General features: G+C 35.0%; 2 protein-coding genes across 3 annotated transcripts; one reads left to right on the top strand and one right to left on the bottom strand.

The window, feature by feature from the left end:
* Positions 1–334: 334 nt before the first annotated feature.
* On the top strand, positions 335–4,391 carry LOC129309932 (protein CANDIDATE G-PROTEIN COUPLED RECEPTOR 2-like). 2 transcript variants are annotated; one of them, XM_054951714.1, is made up of 6 exons: positions 335–955; positions 1,753–1,944; positions 2,965–3,127; positions 3,391–3,493; positions 3,589–3,670; positions 4,150–4,391. In XM_054951714.1, the coding sequence occupies exons 1-6, from the start codon at positions 659–661 to the stop codon at positions 4,225–4,227; spliced, it is 915 nt and encodes a 304-aa protein (XP_054807689.1). In that variant the 5' UTR covers positions 335–658; the 3' UTR covers positions 4,228–4,391. The 2 variants fall into 2 exon arrangements, with proteins under 2 accessions (XP_054807689.1, XP_054807690.1); XM_054951715.1 differs by lacking the exons at positions 3,589–3,670; positions 4,150–4,391 and having other exon boundaries at positions 3,272–3,410.
* Positions 4,392–5,857: 1,466 nt separating this feature from the next.
* Positions 5,858–8,119, bottom strand: LOC129308176 (flavonoid 3'-monooxygenase-like). The gene is made up of 3 exons (XM_054949217.1): positions 7,594–8,119; positions 6,835–7,278; positions 5,858–6,729 (listed from the first exon to the last, which is right to left on the bottom strand). Exons 1-3 carry the CDS (start codon positions 8,047–8,049, stop codon positions 6,082–6,084), a joined length of 1,548 nt encoding a protein of 515 aa, XP_054805192.1. The 5' UTR covers positions 8,050–8,119; the 3' UTR covers positions 5,858–6,081.
* Between the last annotated feature and the right edge of the window lie 7,387 nt (positions 8,120–15,506).

Here is a 15,506-nt window from a genome sequence, read left to right as displayed (position 1 = left end):
TATTTTATTGTTAAATTGTTCATAAACAAATAAGCTTAGGCCACCAAATAAATATTCCCTCTGGTAAAAAATGTAAATTATTTTTAATTGAGTCTCACTTTTAATAAAATAGTTACTTACTTTCAAACTAATTTTATATTTTTATACTTATCTCTATTAAATACTTTATAATAAATATAAAATTATTTATTAATATGGACACTTTTAAAAAATAAAATTATATTTTAAAGTTGAAGATATTTTATATTTTTAAATATTTAATTTTTTAAAAAATATTTTATATTTTTAATTAGAGGGAGTAAATAAATAAACTCAATGAAGCAACTTCCACGGACCGAAGTCGTTTTCCGGTGGGATGAATGGACCGTCTGCGTCTCCTGTAGCCTTGCCTTTTCCTCAATTCAGCGCACCCAGAAAACCACCCAAACCTTCCATCATCCGTCGATCAAGTTGCAATTTCAGCTAATCGGATCCTACAAATCCCACGACTCTTGAATCTGTCATGTTTTGAACCTCCCTGGCCAAAACCCACCAAACCATGCTCGTACTCTTTCTCAAAACCCTTTTCTTTTCAATACACCAATCTGATCCCAGCCTTTGATATCTGGAAATAAAAAGCTAAGAAGAAAAAGGAATAGCACATATCCTGCGCATAACTATGTCAAGAAGCCTCCTTCAGGCTGTCCAAGCCTCACTGTCTCTCCCTCCAACTCCGAGCCTTGCGTCCAATACCAGCGATCGACGTCTAAGATCTTTCATCTCTTTGTCCAATTGCAATGGTTTCTGGTACGACGCCTTCCTTGTCGTTCCGTCGGTTTTGTTTGTGCTGTATCTGGCGGTACACGCGAAGAAGAACCTGAAGAAACTTTGTAATGGAGGATCTTATGTGATGAAATCCTGTTATGCTCTGCTTTGGGCTGCTACTCTTTTAAACATCGCTTGGTGTTTCTTTCAGGTATGCTTAGCAAATTCTTGTGTTCCTTGGTGCGGCTAATTTTGTGATAAACGGAATAAAATAGTGGGGAAACTATATTTTTGACCTCCCCAATGTTTCCCCCCCTTTGGGCGCGAGAACTTGAGATGCTACATATCATACCATCACTTCCATTAAGAGCGGGGGTTTGGATGTGAAGTCATGCAAAACAAATTAAAGTAATAAAGATTTAGGACCTTGGATTGTAAAATCAAGCTTGTTGAATAGTTTTTTTTTTTTTTTTTTTTTAATGACAAATATGATCCCCGTTGCTGACATTTGAAATTAAGACAATACGTTACGCGTTCATATGTTAGATGGACGTTTAGATTTGGATCTGAAAGGTCCGAGGTGGCTGAGTGAATTCTGCGAATTGTTGATAGCTAGGGGTTTTTAGTGCTATGACTATTTATGGAATAAGGTTTTGCAACTATATGTTTGCTGCAGTTTCTAAGGAACTTTTGAATGTGTATTTGATCATCTCCTGAATTTCCAACATTGAATTTAAAAATTGCCCTCCATTGGATTTGCATATGTTATTAAAACATATTTTTGTCTTCGTCATTCACTTAATTGTAGTGTTATTTTGTTATTTCAAGGAAGAGTTCACGTTATTTAAGTGGAGATGCTAAACGTATAGCAAGACTTGCGTTCGTGTTTCATCGGCAATATGGAAAATTACCCACTCATTTCCCCATCAGTTGGTTTCAGGCTTTGCATGTGTGCTGTTATTGACTCTAAAAGAGTTTTCAACTACAACTTCTTTCTTGTTTAAGCAGGCATGGCAGTGCTCTCCAGGCAAGGATGTTACATGGAATCTCCTGTCATTATTGACAGCATCGGGAATACTTTGTTTGGAGATAAGCATGATGGCTTTTCTTCTCAAGGATAATTATATGAATGGGATTGAAACTCTGGCGCATACTTTCCTTGTATCTGGAATCATTGTCATTGTGGATACTCTTCTTAAGGTTATACGTGCTTTCATTTACATTATTTGATGCGCATGCATGCACTAGACATTTTCTACCTGCTTTGTGTCTAAAGGTACCTGTCACGTAGAGTTTTGATTATGGCTTTAGTACTAATCCTTAAACTGACTACATAATTTTCAGCCCCCAGTGAAGTACATAAACTTTTTTCTACTTCATATATCATGGAACCACTTTATGTATATAGGCAGCCCTCGTATCCCTTGTCTTCTTTTAAGTCTGTGACATATATCTCCCATAAGCATGTTGAATTTTTGCCATGTATGTTTTTGGAAGCTGTAATTTTAATGACTTTCAGAACCTTTCTGTGGATCACCAAATGATTTACAAGATCATTTATTTTTCCCCATTTATGTGATGCATTCAGATTAAAAAAAAAAAAAAAGTAACAGAGGTGTTTCAAACATTAGCATGTCCAATTCGTTCTCAAAGCATCTTTTGAACATTGCCTTAATTGAGGAGACTAAAAAAGATTAGTATCTTTCATTTTAAGGCTTGTAGTTGCAAGATGTGGATAGGATTATCACTTTTGTTCTTCCATCACTACTATTGATCTCCCAATTATTGATGGAATTACTCACCTGTAAAACTAATTTTGTTCATGCCACATGCCAGATGCATAAATAGAAGAACACTTTTGATGTGCTATTGGTTTTACTGATCTGAGTCATGTTCTGTTCTCTTTTAAAGGTTGAAACAAGGGCCTGCTGGACGATTCACTTTAATTTTTCAATTCACTTGGAAAGATCTATTTGAATCATTACAAAGTATCAACTTGAATGTAAATAAGGGGATGGGGGCTAGGCACGCCTAGAATTTCTTGGTCAAACTTTGTCATAATTATTAATCTATATGAACATGATTTTGCATTAGTAGGAAATATATAATGTCAGGGTGTTGGAAGAAGCTTATTGCTTTATTTGTATCAAGGATATCCTAGTGATGTTGTACTACTTGATTTAGTGATTTGACCTTTTACATTGAGTACTTTCATATCAGGCAATATATGTTTTTGGATTTGGAGTCCCTTTGTTCAGTCGTGATGTTGGAAGCTCGCATAAGATCAAGTGGGGTTTGTTGATAATCCACAAATTGTTGCTTGCCGCAGCATATGGCTTCATATTGTTTGTACATTTCTCTAAATGGAGAGAAAAGCTGCCTCGTAAGTGTGTGCGTGCGTGTCTGGTTCTGCTGTCCTGTCACCATTGTTTTACTAGATCTATTTTCTAATCAAATTAGATCCTCTTTGATCATGCATTTATGCATTAGGAGGTAGAGTGACACAAAAAGATGTTACTGTATGCAGGATCTACAACTTATCACTCTCATGACCCATCCATTCTTCTCTCTCTCTCTCTCTCTAATCACTCTCTACAAGCGACCCCAAGTGTGTTCTGATGTACAAATTTCTTTTACCTTTTGCAGCCAGACCAGCATTCTACAACTATGTTGTTGCCATGTTTGTCTTTAGTGCAATTGCCCTGTTTGCTTGTGGGCTAGCAGTAGTTGGGACTGGCTTGGGCAGTTGGTAATCCCGCATCCCTTCTCTGCCAATAAAAGTAGCAGTCAATAGTATATTTTATATGAAATTTGCCCTGAATGGATGGATCTTCTTTACTGCAGGATGTATGATCTCACTGTATTATGTTATCACTCTCTATACCTGCCATTTCTGCATGTAACTTTTCTAGAAGATTTTTTCCAGGTAATCATTTCTTGCCATATGCTACAGAAGTTACATTTTGGTTTATTATAAAAAAAAACTTAAAAAATAAAATCTGTAATAAAACAAAAATACTTATATCACTTGAGAAAAAAAATAGATTTTTGAAAGTGAAAAAACTGAAAAAAAACTTGCATCATTGAAAAAATTAATAATGTAAAAAAGAGCAAATCAAACTTAGCTGAATCAGAACTGAAAAACGAGTCTTCTATTATGCAAAAACTGATTAAACCAGTTTGGTTTAATTTTGAATTTGGTCCTAAACAAACTCAATAGTGCCCATGAACTACTATATTCACAATTATACTGTTTTCTTGCGGTGGAACTCCCCTAGTCTTATGTGGTGAACTCCTTTGAGTGTGGTCCATCAGTAACATTGTGGTAGACATTGCCCAGTCAGGGATGCCTCTTTATAATAAAGCTTGAACAGCATATCTAGTATTTCTTGGTTCTCGCTGCAGGAGGAAGACTTCCTTTTGGATAATGCTTATTACTCCGAGATGAGAGATGCTGGATTCTTTGACGCTGACTGGGAGTAATTGCTTGACAACTTGTAAATGGACAGCCATCATTTGATCTGTGTAGTGTGTAAATATTTTTAGATACCTAATTGCCTTCTATGCACGAAGCAGGGGAAAAGATTTGAAGGAACAAGTGTGCTTGAACAAAGCTTTAATTTGAATAAACCCATTTGCTTTTTTAAGTGGTGTATTCCAATGTTCATTTGCATGGTCTACACTGGTAAAAATAAGCTTGCGTGGACTACAACAAAGGGAAGCTGGGAAGATGAATTTGTATAGATAATAATTAATGAGAGAAATACTTGCAAACGACTTGGTGCGAGGAATTCATGAGATTCTATCAAAATGTGCATGTTCACGGACCACCTCAATATGTCGACATTTTGCACTTATTCTAAGAGGAAATGGTGATGCTATATGTTCAGAATTTAATGATCAAGTTTGTCTTTTGGCATGTTGGACCCATATATAGGGAATCTAATTGCTTCGCTGATTGGTTGGCTCGCTAGTGTCACCATCTGAATGATAAAGAAGTTATTATAAATGCTACTCTTGTGGAGTGTATGGTTTTACTTTTTGGTGATATATTGGATGAGCTACACGTTAGGTAGCTAGTCCTCTGCACAAATTTTTGTGGGCTTTCTGTTCCTAAAAAAGGTCATGACTCACGGCTATTAGCAAGACCAAGATGCCATGAAGAGGCATAGAGTGCAAAACTGCAAATGGAAGAAAAAATTATATTATGTTCATTGATATTCAATTCGATAACAATATATACAGTGTGGAGAGTGCTCCACATGATAAGAATCAGGACACGTTGTCCCAGGCATATGATATTTTAAAATAACAAATGAATAAACATTAAATAACACCAGTCATGGCATCAGTGCGTGGTCCATTAACCTTACGAGACTGGGCTTTATTTTCAATAAACTGGAGTATCTTCTGTTTTAGAGCAGAACGACATGGTGTCACCTTACTAGAACTCTTTCATCGAAATGATAAATTAAGTTTTCTGACCGGCAGCATGACAAGTCCCTCATTCAATGGAGTGGATGCATGAACATTCGATCACTCTTGACTACTTGGTGGAAGAAGAGCATGTTGTAGGAGGCTCAAGTCTTGACAAGTGGATTTGGAGCTGGAGATGCGATGCGCAGAACATCAATCAGGTTTGGGAACTCGATTGCCTCCAAGTATGAAAATGCTCATGCTGTTACGCAAACAAATAGCTAGGCTTCAAATCACCAACCACAGTCGCTGACCCAATGACACACGCCGGTTATGTAATTCAAATCTCATCTCATCAAATGCCACACCTTCGCTGCATTGTTTCGGCAATCCTTGCATGCATTGCATTGTTCTGAGGTTATGTAATGAATAATGATTGTCAATACATATAATATTGTACTAATTTCTTTCTTTACAACTGCAAAATTTGAAAGCTCGACTCCTATTGATATCCCATCCCATCCTCGCTATGCTAGTCAGTAGTCACCCTCATGTGGCTGTCATTTAATTTTTATCAGTGTAGATATTGCAAGTTATGGTTCACATGTAAAATTGATTAAAGCCAAATAATAATTTACTTATAGCTCTAAGCATGGGGAGGCAAAGCAAAATAAAACAAGAAAAACGAAACTCTAGGTACAACGAAGACATTCACCTAAATTATGAATAAATTGGAGAAAGAATATTACATCACGACCTTTGGGCTTCTCTTCTCTAGTGCCCAAGTGCCATTGGCAAATGAAAAAGAATTTATTCAAATCATACAACAAATTTTAACAAGCGATTAGGGAAATACAAGCAACAGAAAAACATGTCCCCATACAAATTTGTTAGTTTCCGAAACCGGGTAACGAGTCATCTCTAGGTGGATTGAGAGTATAGGTGTGGCGCAAGTCGGGGCTTTGGTTGAACCATCAAAGGGACCTTCCGCTGGAGGGTAAGCCCGTAAGCCTCTTCCATATTCAGCTTTTGTGGGCTGAGCCCATCTGCAAGCTCCCAGTCAAATGAATGGGCTAGGGTGGCAGTCAGAAGCTGGACCACTCGAAGCCCAAGATTCATGCCTGCACATATCCTCCGTCCAGCTCCAAATGGGATCACCTCAAAGTCGTTGCCCCTAACATCCACACCAGCCTTCTCCCCGCCAGGCAAGAACCTTTCGGGCATGAACTCCAACGGGTCGGACCATTCTTTGGGGTCACGGGCTATGGCCCAAACATTAAGCAGGAGAGTGGCACCTTTGGGGATATGGTACCCGAAGATCTCACAGCTCTCAGCCGCGACTCTTGGGAGGGAGAGAGGGGTGGATGGATGAAGACGGAATGTTTCCTTTATAAAGGCCTGCAGGTATGGCAGGTTGGGCAGGTCCAATTCATTCACCACTCTGTGATGGCCCACTACGGAGTCCAATTCCTGCTGGACTCGGGCCAGCACGGTTGGGTTTCGGATCATCTCCGCCATGGCCCACTCTGTGGTGCTCGATGACGTGTCAGTCCCCGCCGCAAACATGTTCTGCGATCCGTTATCAATCATGTTCAGCTAAACAAGCAGTTGGCAAAACTAGGAAGCGGGATGAATGCATATATCTGTATATATGTATTAGATAGTGAAGATTACCAAAAGCAATGCTTTGATCTCGACGTCAGTGAGCCTGGTTCCTTCATCATCTTGAACCTCCTTGAGAGACAGCAAGGCACTCAACAAGTCCTTGCGGTGCTCACTCTTGGAAACATTGTGTTCTTCGATGATGTTGGTCAAGAAGGCGTCGAACCTTTTGTGCAGTTTCTTCATCTTGAGCTGAACTCCTTGAAGGTCAAGCCATTCCAACGCCGGGATGAAGTCGCCGATGTTGAAAACTCCGGCCAGCACCATCATCTCCACCACCATGGACTTGAACTCGTCCGCCCGAGGATCACACCCCGCTGCACCGTCGTTGAAGACGCGCCGTCCTAATACTGCCCGCCCCAGTGCGTTGGTGGTGCACACATTCAACAATTGTCCCAAGTTCACCACTCGTGAGCCGGCACTCGCCAGATTACGCGTTAATCTTCCAACCTCTTCCTGCAATTGGCATTCATTTAATGGATCAATTGATAAAAGTCATATGGATTACCATGATGACAACTTGCAAAACTCTTGTTTTTCGTGACTTGGGCATCATCAACGATTCAATTCAAATATGTATATATATATATATATATATAGTTTTTTGCGGACTGATATATGTGTATATGTAGTTTAAGATTTTTTTGACTGGCTGTAAAACTTTTGCACACTTGTTTAATGTAAAGATAAAAAGTGTAAGAAGTGTTTTGCATCCCTTTACTCACAGGCGCATGGAATTACGAAGGCTATGAAGTGAAAGAAACTACAAACCTGTCGGAGATATCTCAAATCATCCAATGCCTTGCCGGAGAACAGATGAACGGCGGAGATTTTGCGGAGCTTGCGCCACCGTGGGCCATAGGGAGCGAAGACAAGGTCTTGATAGTTATAGGCCATGTACTTGGCTCCGGCATTGGGCGGCCGGCTGGAGAAGTTGGCGTCGTGAACCTTGAGGATCTGCTCGGCGACAGAAGCGGAAGCGACCACCACGACGTCGACGAAGCCGAGCCGAAGGTGCATGAGAGGACCGTAAGTGCGGGCCAGATGGGCCAAAGCATGGTGGGGCACGGGGCCCAAGTGGGGCAAGTTTCCGACGAGAGGCCAGGGGGTGGGCCCAGGAGGAAGAGGGAGAGAAGGACGGCGGAAGAGCTTGAGAAGGCGGAGAAGGAGGGAGGCTAAAACGAGAGTAGCCAAACCCAGAAGCCATGGAGAAGTGAGAGAAGCCATAAAGGAAATAGACGAAACTGAGACAGTAATAAACAGAAAACAGAGAGGTCGAGTAATATGAAAGAGAAGGAGGAAGAAGGGGTCATTTATAGGGTTTGAAGTGTGGCGGTTGAATTGAACTATGAAATGGGACGAGGTCACTGACGCGACCTTCTCGTTCCCGCGGGCTGCTGAACTCAGACAAATTCAATACAGTTGAAGCTTCCCTATTATTATTAATTATGTTTCCAGAACTACGATGGGAAGTCAAAAAAAGATATGTTTGGGACGAATTTAACCATAATATTGTCAACGCTAGTATTTTCTTGGAACCATCCACTGATAAATATTTCTTAGAAAATGGGCCAAAATTTTAATTACCGAAAATATCTATAGCCGGACGAGAGGCAAATTCATAATTAATCTCTACATGTGCGCTCAATGTAACTTTTGGAAAATATGATTAATCTGACTTCCGCAAGCGATCATTTTAAAATTTTGAATACTAAGAAAAGAAAATCAATGCAAAATAATTAACGGGCAAAACATATACTATATATTTAGTCAAGTTAATCAAATATATATAAATATATCCTATTGAATAATATTGATACGTTGAACTATGAATGGATTTATTCTGCTTATAGTGGTGTGGAAACGCAATATCCTTTCTTGCTGCCAAGACGAACTCTTGACGTGAGAGATGATCGCAAAACAGTGTCATCAAGGGGCCACAAATTTCTTAATTAAACAGTGTACTCAGGTATGCATTCTTGAAAAAGAATATATATATATATATATATATATCTCAACAAATATAAACGTGTTGAATATTGAAAGAAGACAAAACATGAAACTTGAAACATGAAGAAGCTTGTGTCAAGCTTCAACTCATCATCCTGCTGTCGAAGTTAATATCAGGCAAGCCAATCATGTGTTAGGCATCCTAGACATCCACTTTAGTCAAAAGCTAATGTAAAAACTAGATTTAAATCTCGTGCCTTGCATGGGTGATAAACAATTTAAATGAAATCAGCAAATTCAATTAGCACAATAGATACATGAAAGTAAATTTATGAAAATTTCCTAGATATTTAAAATACTAAGTAAATCAAGCATCTTCTTAAATTAAATTATAATAGAGGATTTAAATATAATAGAGGATTTAAATAATACTCTCTTCCTCTCAAATTATAAGATATTTTTAGATAAAAATCTTATACATCAATAAACTCATTAAATATATTTAATAATTTTATTTTTTCAAAAAAAATATAAACTTTTAAAAATATCTTTTATCGAATAGTCTTAAATCTATACTTAATTATATTAAACAAAAAGAGAAAAAAAGTAATATTACAATAAATTTATTTAATAAAATATTTATTTTTTAAAAATATTTTATATTTTAAAATGATAAATTTTTTTTAAAAGTGTTATATAATTTGAAATGAATGGAGCATGACAGACCAAGAGGAAGAAGGGTTATTCATAGGGATTGAAGCGTGGCGGGTGGTTGGAATTGAACTATGAGACTCGGTCACTGACGCGACTTTCTCATATTCGCGGGCTGCTAAACCCAGAAAAATTCAATATGTACAGTTGAAGCTTCTCTATTATTATTAATTATGTTTCCAGAACTGCAATGGAAAGTCAAAAAAGATACACTTTGGAAGAATCTTAACCATAACGTTTTCAACGCTTGTATTTTCTTTGAAATATCCACTTACATATATTTCTTAGAAAATCAGCCAAAAATTTCATCACGGAAAATAGTTTTACCAGACAAGGGAAAATTCATAATTAATCTTCACATGTGCTTAATATAAATATTGGATTGTGATTAATCCAGTTTCCATAAGCGATCATTTTAAAATTTTCATATTAATCTCGGTGAGATTGGCAAAATTGTGATTGAAATAATAATAAAAAGGCCTTATGAGACATTCTATTTAGGAAGGCGAGATAATATTGAATAATAAAAATAGAAAACAAATGCAAAATAATAATCGAACAAGACTTTTACTATAGTTAATAGGTCAAGTTGTTCAAATATAAACATATTGAATAATGTTATTATTGATACACCTTAAAATACGAATGGATTTATTCTGCTTACCAAAAGGGGGGAAAAACCAGCGTTAATGCAAGTCTATAATTTCGCTAAAAAAAAGCAAGAAAGGAAAGGAAAAGAAATGGTGGTGTGAAAACGTGATATCCTTCCTAAAACAGTGTCACCAACAAGCTGCAAACTTCTCAATGAACAACTTTTTTCAGACATGCGGCCTTTAAAAAGAGTATCTGGAAGAATATACACGTACTGTTGAATATTAAAAGACGGCAAATTAAAACATGAAAAGAGGACGTTCATATCTGATCGTCGACTTAGAAAGCACAGGTTCTTGACATTTTCCCCTCTCAAAAGGAGAAAGGAAAAGAAAGCGAAGAATGAGAAACATGGAGTTTAGAGGCAGCACTATGCACAAAAAATAATATTCCAAGAACTAAAACTCATCCTCCTCTCAAAGTTCCAAGCAAGCCAATCAGGTGCTAGACATCCTAGATATCCATGTAAGTTTACAGCCTTGTAAAGAATGGGTGAGTCTAGGTCACATTAATTTATATCTTACTCACAGTTAAAACTGCCCTATTAACTAGTATATAGTTGTAAATTACTCCATCCGTACGTGCAGAAATTTGGAGGGTAATGTGTTTAAAACTGTAAACTGTAAAATTTGACAAGCACTCCATATATTCAATTCCTATTTATAAGGTAAAAAAAAAAAATTTTGATCATATTTATAAGTTACACCGTTAAATTTTTTATTATAAGTTTCTCCTTTAATTTTATCCCCATTAGATGTTGCTTTAATTTAATTAATAAGAACAAAGTTGTAAACTTATTAAATTTTTAGATAAATTAATAAGTTTCAAGATTTAATTTCCTTTGGTCCTAGTTATTAAACATGTTGAAAGTAATGACTCATGAATAAGATCAAATGAAGTGTTTAATAAGTGTATTTTTTTCTCAATATGCCCCTATTGAATGTATAAAATGACTTGCTATGAGCGCAACATTCTCCATAAAATGTTTCCAAATAAAGTGGACATAAAAATAAGGGTAGAATTGGAAAAATGAAATAAGTCAATAATTTGTATATGTGAGAATTATTAGATAATCTTGTCCCGTGAATAAAAACGGAGATAGTAATATAGCTATTTGATGCCACCTCAATCCCAGCTAAAGCAGTGCCGTCAGGGTTGGAACTAAGGAATTAATGAAAGGGGAGAGGGAAATTGAAACAAAAAATTAACTACATTCAATATGAAGATATAACTAAACATAAAGAACAAATTCATTTTCCTAGTGAGACACACTATGGACTCTATAACCTAAATAGTTCGGTCTCTAAGGGCCATGAAGCCAAGAAAAAGCCAAAAAAGGCGAGCTATAGCCTACATATAACCATGCAATACTTGATCTTGGCTCTTTGCAGACATTGTATATAGCAATTCCAAGTGAGACTAGAAAATGTTCAGTACAACCCCCTCAAAGACAATATCGCATGCTGATGGCTTCCATATATATATATATATATATATATCTATATATAAACAAGAATAATAAGACAGACGCTAAAGCCCAACTCTTTTCATCTAAATTCAAAGCATGCGCGTACACGCACACGCACACATTCTATCAAGCCAGACATCCAATACTGAGTGTGTTCTTAGAGAAAATAGACAGCTAAATCACACCAATCTAACCTAGTCACCAAGTAAGAAAAGGGTATTCCAAGGATTATATTCTACAACTGACATGATCTTCACAACATGTATATATGGGCATATGTGTGAGGAAGCATAATTACTTTTCCACAAAAAAGTTTCTTTGGTAGAGGCTGACCACATGCAATTGCGAACCTTTATTGGAGGAACATAATATATTTAATTAGATGCCAAAATCTGTTTTCCACAAATCAGATGCAGTGGTATTTGAAGATCTATCTAGACTTAGTAGTGTTACTAAATAATACACCGAAATTTGTCGGATCTCTTGGCAGATTGATTCACTGCAAATATATATTATATTCTTGCCCTTGATCATCACAACACATCAAATTAAAATGTAGGAACAATTTCAGTCCAAACCCTTGACCAAACATAATTAAAAAGAAAATCCATTAAAGTCTACAACTTCACTGCTCAAGGGAAGTGAAATGAAACTAAAATGTTTGAGGGAAATAAAAAAATTAACCTTCTTTTAAATTTTTAAAAAATTTCTTCAGTTAACTGCAAAACACATGTGGCGCTCAGGCATCTAGTGGGAGGGAGCCCCACTTGAGTTCCCAGGTTCAGAAGGTAAGCAGGTCGAAAGTTTCGTAGAGGCCGGAAGTGTGGGATGACTTGGAATCCCCTATTCAGACATGGCACGAAGGACAGAGCAAGGAGGAGTGGCGCCGTCAGTGCTGATGTGGACAATGTGAGGAAGAGCAAGGATTGTGTGGTCTAGCTGGCCGTTAATAATGGAGTTGAGCACTATTGGTGTTGGATAGAGATGAATCATTTTGTGCTCTGCAATCGTTACATACAATACCTTCGTTGCTAGTTGTATGCATTAGATTTTTAGGCAGCCAGACAAATCAACAAGTTTGATTGTATAAATGAACAATGAATGAACAACTCATTTAGGGTTCATTTGCAACTGCATTTTACAAGAAAAAACTAACTCTAAATATTAATAAGTGAAGGTAGAGCTATAAACAAGTCAATGTAAATACAAGAACAACTTTTGTAAAAAAATAAAAAACTTCGATGCAAGGAATTTACAACTTCATTTACCATGATAATAGCAGTTTAAATAAAAATAAGTGAAGCTATGCACACTTACAGTTATTGTAAGAAAATTAACCATTTCAGTATATAAAATGAATGGCTTGAGTATGGAAAATTTGCAACTCTTATTATCATAATAACAACAATAAAAATAAAATCAAGTGAAGCTATGCATACAAACAACTCCCATAGAAAAAGTAATCACTTTAGTATAAGCAATAAACAACTTCAATATAAAAAATTTATAAATGTTTTTACCATGATAACAGCACTAAGAATAAAATCAAATAAAGTTATGTAAACATAACTCTTATAAGAAAATTAATCACTTCAGTGTGAAAAATGAACAACTTTAATATGAAAAATTTGTAACTCTTTTTATTATGAGATAATAGAACTAAGAATAAAATTAAGTGAAGGTATACGCATCTCAACAACTTCTATAAGAAAATTTACTACTTCGGTATGAAAAATGAACTACTCTTGTAAGGAAAATTTGTAAGTGTCCTTTAAAAGGCTTAAGCCACTTTCATAAGAAACAAGTCACACTAATTAAATGAACAACTATAGGATGCAAAATTAACAACTAGAGTAGGGAAAATGAACAGCTCTAGTTAGAAAAATGAAGAAATTGTGTACAGCTTTGGAAATTAACAACTTATATTAATAAACAATCCTTTACATTAGCACACATCAAATAATTTCATCCTGGTATTTTAATGAATCCTTAAATAAGTACCAACATGAAATCTTTTCCCATACAAATGAACCACCTTACAAAATGCATCCCATAACAAGAAACCCTATTTACAAAGATCTACTTATATTAGTAAACTGTTTTTTTGAATAAAAAGCAACCCATACCAATAAATACTTTTATAAAAAGCAACCCATGCGAAAACACTAAAAGAGTTGTGTGGATGCATTTATATCCAAAATATAATAGTTGCTCCTCAACCTTAGAACAAAATCAAAAGTTGGAATACACAAAATCAACTCAGCTTTCTATATTGTAGGATCTTTGCGTGCTCTAAATGCCTAAACCTAGTGGTACGTTGATAAATGATAATTTTATATATTTTTATTCTTTTAATTTAGACTTTTAAATATTTATTTGAGGTTAATTAAGTTTAATTAGATATTATTTAATTTTATTAGCCAATATTCAGTTTTGAGATTTTAATTAAATAAATCTTTGATTTTAAAATATAAATAATATCTTTAATATTTTTGTACAGTTGCTATTTAATTTTATCTTACTTGTACAGATTTTTTAGATTTAATTTGAAAGATATTGATAGAGAATATTTTGGATAAGAAGAATATGGACATGTTTGGAGATCAAATCAAGAATTAAATCTTTAAAATTTTATTTAAATTTATTTTGAGTTTTTTAGTGTAATTTTTAATTAGGGTTATTTATGGTGGTTTTATCTTTTTAATAAATTATTAGTTTTTATTAGAAAATAAAGGAAGAGAGATGCACACGAAAAGAACGCCTCATCCCTTTTATTTATAAAGGCCGCACAGGAGATGTAAAGAGAGATATATAGATCACGACTTGGACAAGAAAAGGGAGAAACAAAGTTGGCGATGTAGAACAAATAGCTCTTCGCAATTCTCCATGACCGATGGCTTCTCCTGTTAGATGCTGTTTGATGTTTAGTTTTATGAAGAGCTAAATTTTTGGTGTGATCAAACATAAATTATGATCTTAAATTTTAATTAGAGTTTTTGATATTCAAGAAAGATTTTATTTTAGCTTTATTTTAATTTACTCTTCTTCTCTCTACCTCTGAATCTTATGCTTTAACTGTTATTGCTGATTAGAGTAGCTTTATTGTAAATTTTTTATTTATAAATTTTATTTGAAGTTTTGTTTGCTATAATCAATTGATATAGCATCATAAGAGTAATTTGTTCTGGCTTGGGTGATTATCAATGCTTTGTTTCTGGTGTGGTTAACTTAGAATAGTTGTTAGGTTGTGGGTTGAGGGAGATTTTAATTAATCTATAACTTAAATTATTGTTTAATTCTTGAATGATAATTTGAGAAATATATAATAAAACTAGAATAATAAATAAAATTAATTTATTTGTGGACAAGGAAGATTAAATTTAGGTGATTGGATTGTGATTGATTTCACTGCTTGTGCTTGATTTATTCAATTCTAATTTAGTTTTAATTTCATCATAAAAAAATCCTCTATTATTTATCTTTTCATAATCATAATTTAAATAGTTACTTTATTGACTCTTAGGGAGATGACCCAGGTGGCCCTTTACTATAAAGTCTAGTTTTATTAATTTTGGTACTACTCGATAGTAGTGTCAAAATTTTGACGCCATTGTCGGGGAGTCAAAGGTATTAACTTTTTGAGTTTGATTATTAATTTTTATTTTTCTTTTTTCTTCTCATTCATTTGAATTTTCTATGTGATTTTTTTTTGCGCTCTTTCAATTTTTTTTTTCAAATTTTAGGTTATTTTTCATTTTTTCTAGATTTAATTTTTTTTATTTTTTTCCTTACTTTATTTTAGGGAGTTTCTTTTATTTTTTTAATTTTAGTGAGAATAAGGTCCATCTAAAAAAAATTTATTATTTTGATCATATACTTAAGAGGACTTTGTGTTCCCTTTTAT

Source organism: Prosopis cineraria, unplaced genomic scaffold, assembly GCF_029017545.1.
Source record: "Prosopis cineraria cultivar Desert tree isolate PC_DT_omini unplaced genomic scaffold, ASM2901754v1 PC4, whole genome shotgun sequence".
Lineage (NCBI taxonomy): Eukaryota > Viridiplantae > Streptophyta > Magnoliopsida > Fabales > Fabaceae > Prosopis > Prosopis cineraria.
This window is presented reverse-complemented; position numbering and strand designations above follow the sequence as displayed.

Coding starts and splice junctions, on each gene's coding strand:
- LOC129308176 (XM_054949217.1), bottom strand. CDS start 8,049: ATGGCTTCTCTCACTTCTCCATGGCTTCTGGGTTTGGCTACTCTCGTT. Junction 7,279..7,593: donor ATTTGAGATATCTCCGACAG/GTTTGTAGTTTC, acceptor TGCCAATTGCAG/GAAGAGGTTGGAAGATTAAC. Junction 6,730..6,834: donor AGATCAAAGCATTGCTTTTG/GTAATCTTCACT, acceptor AACGGATCGCAG/AACATGTTTGCGGCGGGGAC.
- LOC129309932 (XM_054951714.1), top strand. CDS start 659: ATGTCAAGAAGCCTCCTTCAGGCTGTCCAAGCCTCACTGTCTCTCCCT. Junction 1,945..2,964: donor TTGTGGATACTCTTCTTAAG/GTTATACGTGCT, acceptor CTTTCATATCAG/GCAATATATGTTTTTGGATT. Junction 3,671..4,149: donor TTCTAGAAGATTTTTTCCAG/GTAATCATTTCT, acceptor TTCTCGCTGCAG/GAGGAAGACTTCCTTTTGGA.